Genomic DNA, 2822 nt, shown 5'->3' on the forward strand with positions numbered 1-2822 from the left:
TAATTCCCAACTGTTTTTATTTATTTATTTTTTGATACACCTGTTACAAATTACTGCTTTTTAAGGGCAGAACAGCAGAATAAGCTTTTACTAGGTATGCACCATGGCTTTGAGCTGCTCACAGAAGCAATGCCTAGTGTCTTTCCAGTATTTCCACTGAGAGATTCACCCTTTAAGCCTTTTATTAATAAATATACCACCAGGGTTCTTGTGGCATCAGTTGTGCCTGAAGAGTTTGATACCCATCCAGGTCCAGAGGTGGAAGAAGACATATACGGGAACAGTGATGGGTAAGAGTAGGCTGTAAAAGCAGAGGCTGCTGGTGCTGGTGCAGCCCTGTGGGAAGTTCTCCTCCACAGAGGCAGAGTAGAACAATCCTGCTAAGGACACCAGGGGGATGAGGACTGTGAGCGTCGGAAGAGACAGGAACATGCTGCCCACGTGGCTATCCTGATTCTGTGTGGCTGACAGATGGGTGATGAGGTGCAGTCCCGCTACAGTTTAAACCAGGAGATGGTGCTGAGCTAGTGATGCTCTGGGTCTTCTTGCTTCTCACTCTGACGTGTGCTCCTGGCAGCCTGTGGTATCATATTTGGGATTCCATCAATGATTGGGTAGGCTATTCCCAGCTCCTCGTTAATCAGCTCATTGGTCGATGCTTCATATCTGCAGGAGAATGACGCTATGAAAAAGGATTGGAAGCAGGTGGTCTACAAGCAGTAGCACTATATATCCACTTTTTAACCCAGAGCCACTCCCAGAACAGCAGAATTCAATTACATTCTAGTCTAGTCTCAGTAAACAAGGGAAACATGTCTGTTGCAAAATTTAACTCGCACAATTAACTTCTGATTGTTCCCATTTTAACCAGCTTTTCTCGTGTTAATTTATTGCTTTACTCATTAAGCTTTAGCTATAAACTATAGAAACGATCTAAGGCACTTTATGCAGTTCATTTAGTACTGGAGCATACACTCAAGACTAAGAAAATCGATTCCATCAGGGGAAAAGTGATAGCATAGGGCAGTGGTCCTCAAACTATCGCCCGCGGGCCACATATTGTATTTGTATCTGTTTTGTTTTTTCATTGCAAAATAAGATATATGTAGTGTGCATAAGAATTCGTTCATAAGTTTTGTTTTTACTATAGTCAGACCCTCCAATGGTCTGAGGGACTGACCCCTGTTTAAAAAGTTTGAGGACCCCCGGAGGGGGTAGGGTGTTCCCCTTGCAGGCAGGCGACTCGGGTTTGACCTCTGGCATCCCATAGGGTAGACCAGGGGTCCTCAAACTTTTTAAACAGGGGTCCAGTTCACTGTCCTTCAGACTGTTGGAGGGCCAGATTGTAGTAAAAACAAAAACTATGAACAAATTTCCATGCACACTGCATATATCTTATTTAGAAGTGAAGAAACAAAATGGGAATAAATACAACATGAGCACCACCAGAAGGAGTGATCCCTGAGGGCAGAGTCAGGGACCTGAGCAGGGTCTGGTTGCGGCCTCGAAACAAACGACCATGAAGGCAACTCCTTCCATTGGGAATAAATCTGGGGAGTGTATCAGCAGCAATGCTGCTAATGCAGCCAAGTTTGAGAAAGTCAAGAGCAAAGAAACAAGAACGTGGCATGCAAGTTTAAGATGGCGTTCGCTCATCAGGGACGGCATTTCTACCACACGGAATGCCTGGGGCCAGTGCAGCACCCCGCGATTGTCTAGGGACGCTGATTGCAGCGTTGAAAGCCCTGGGCCGAGCTGCATCCTGAGGCTGCTCTGCAAAAAGGCTCCAGCACAGGGCCCGGCCTGGGCCGTCAGCAACACTCCCAGAAGCCCCCGCGGCCGGAAGTTGCGCAGCGGAAGTCCCCGACTGGGCGTGGCCAGACCTCGCCGCGGCCCCGGCCAGGAAGACGCGCCCGCCCCGGCTCTGACCTGAGCGGCTTTTTGGACAGCGGGCACACCAGGAACTCCAGCAGCCCGGGGTCGAAGTCGCGGGCCGGGGCCTGAGCCTGCTGGCTGCCGTCTGGCCGCAGCCGCCGCCGCGAGCCGTGCAGGCACCTGCCGGCTCCCGGCACTCGTACCTGCCGCAGCGCGGAGGCCAAGCAGCCGCGAGCCCCGCTCAGCATGGTCCGGGACGGCGGCCGCAGAGGCGAACGCGGACAAACTTCCGGCCCGGCTAGGCCCCGCCCCCCGGCGCGTTCCGGAAATGCCGCCGCCCGGCCCTCGCGCCGCCGCGCTTTGGTTCCGGGAGTGCCGCGGACCCGAGCGCTTTTTGCCGTGACCCCAAGGCTGGCGCGCTGGGCTGGGATTTAAATCCGGCGCCTGGGATTTGATTTTTTTTACCGACCCTGGCTGGCTGGTTTGTGTCCAGCCGGACCTCAAAGCTACGGGGCGGCGTTAGATCTGGGCCTGATTCCAGAAGGAAATGTCAGACACAGTCATGCAGGGTATGTGCAAGCCTTAGCTTTTTTTTTCTTGTGAACATACCTTGTTCTCTGTGAAAAATGCCGCAGTGCTCCCAGCCTCGTTTCTTGGGCCTTTGGTTTCCTCCTGCGAAACCCACACAGTGGTCTGCACTGCCACCCCACGTTCCAGGGCCCTCCTGGGTCCAGTGGCATTGGAAGCGAATCCGATGCAATTTGTGCAGCTAGCTGAGTGACCAGCCCGGCCAATGCACTGCCCTGCAAAGGCCTAATTACAGGCGGATCTGGGTCTTAACAGGACCAGAGGCAGGCACTTGACAGCTGGGCTCCAGGAACACAGTTTCCTCCCTGCCTGGTTCCAGCAATGACTTCTCAGTTTCTGAATAGGTGGATTCCACGTGG

At 52.6% G+C, this 2822-nt stretch overlaps 2 protein-coding genes across 2 annotated transcripts; both read right to left on the reverse strand.

Annotated features, from left to right (window-relative positions):
• Positions 1 to 432, reverse strand: PIGY (phosphatidylinositol glycan anchor biosynthesis class Y). The gene has a single exon (XM_049789777.1). The coding sequence runs from the start codon at positions 430 to 432 to the stop codon at positions 217 to 219; it is 216 nt and encodes a 71-aa protein (XP_049645734.1). The 3' UTR covers positions 1 to 216.
• A 92-nt stretch (positions 433 to 524) lies between these two features.
• On the reverse strand, positions 525 to 2126 carry PYURF (PIGY upstream open reading frame). Its single transcript, XM_049789776.1, has 2 exons — positions 1930 to 2126; positions 525 to 666 (listed from the first exon to the last, which is right to left on the reverse strand). The coding sequence occupies exons 1-2, from the start codon at positions 2121 to 2123 to the stop codon at positions 525 to 527; spliced, it is 336 nt and encodes a 111-aa protein (XP_049645733.1). The 5' UTR covers positions 2124 to 2126.
• Positions 2127 to 2822: the final 696 nt, after the last annotated feature.

The sequence above is a fragment of the Suncus etruscus genome, chromosome 16, assembly GCF_024139225.1.
Source record: "Suncus etruscus isolate mSunEtr1 chromosome 16, mSunEtr1.pri.cur, whole genome shotgun sequence".
Lineage (NCBI taxonomy): Eukaryota > Metazoa > Chordata > Mammalia > Eulipotyphla > Soricidae > Suncus > Suncus etruscus.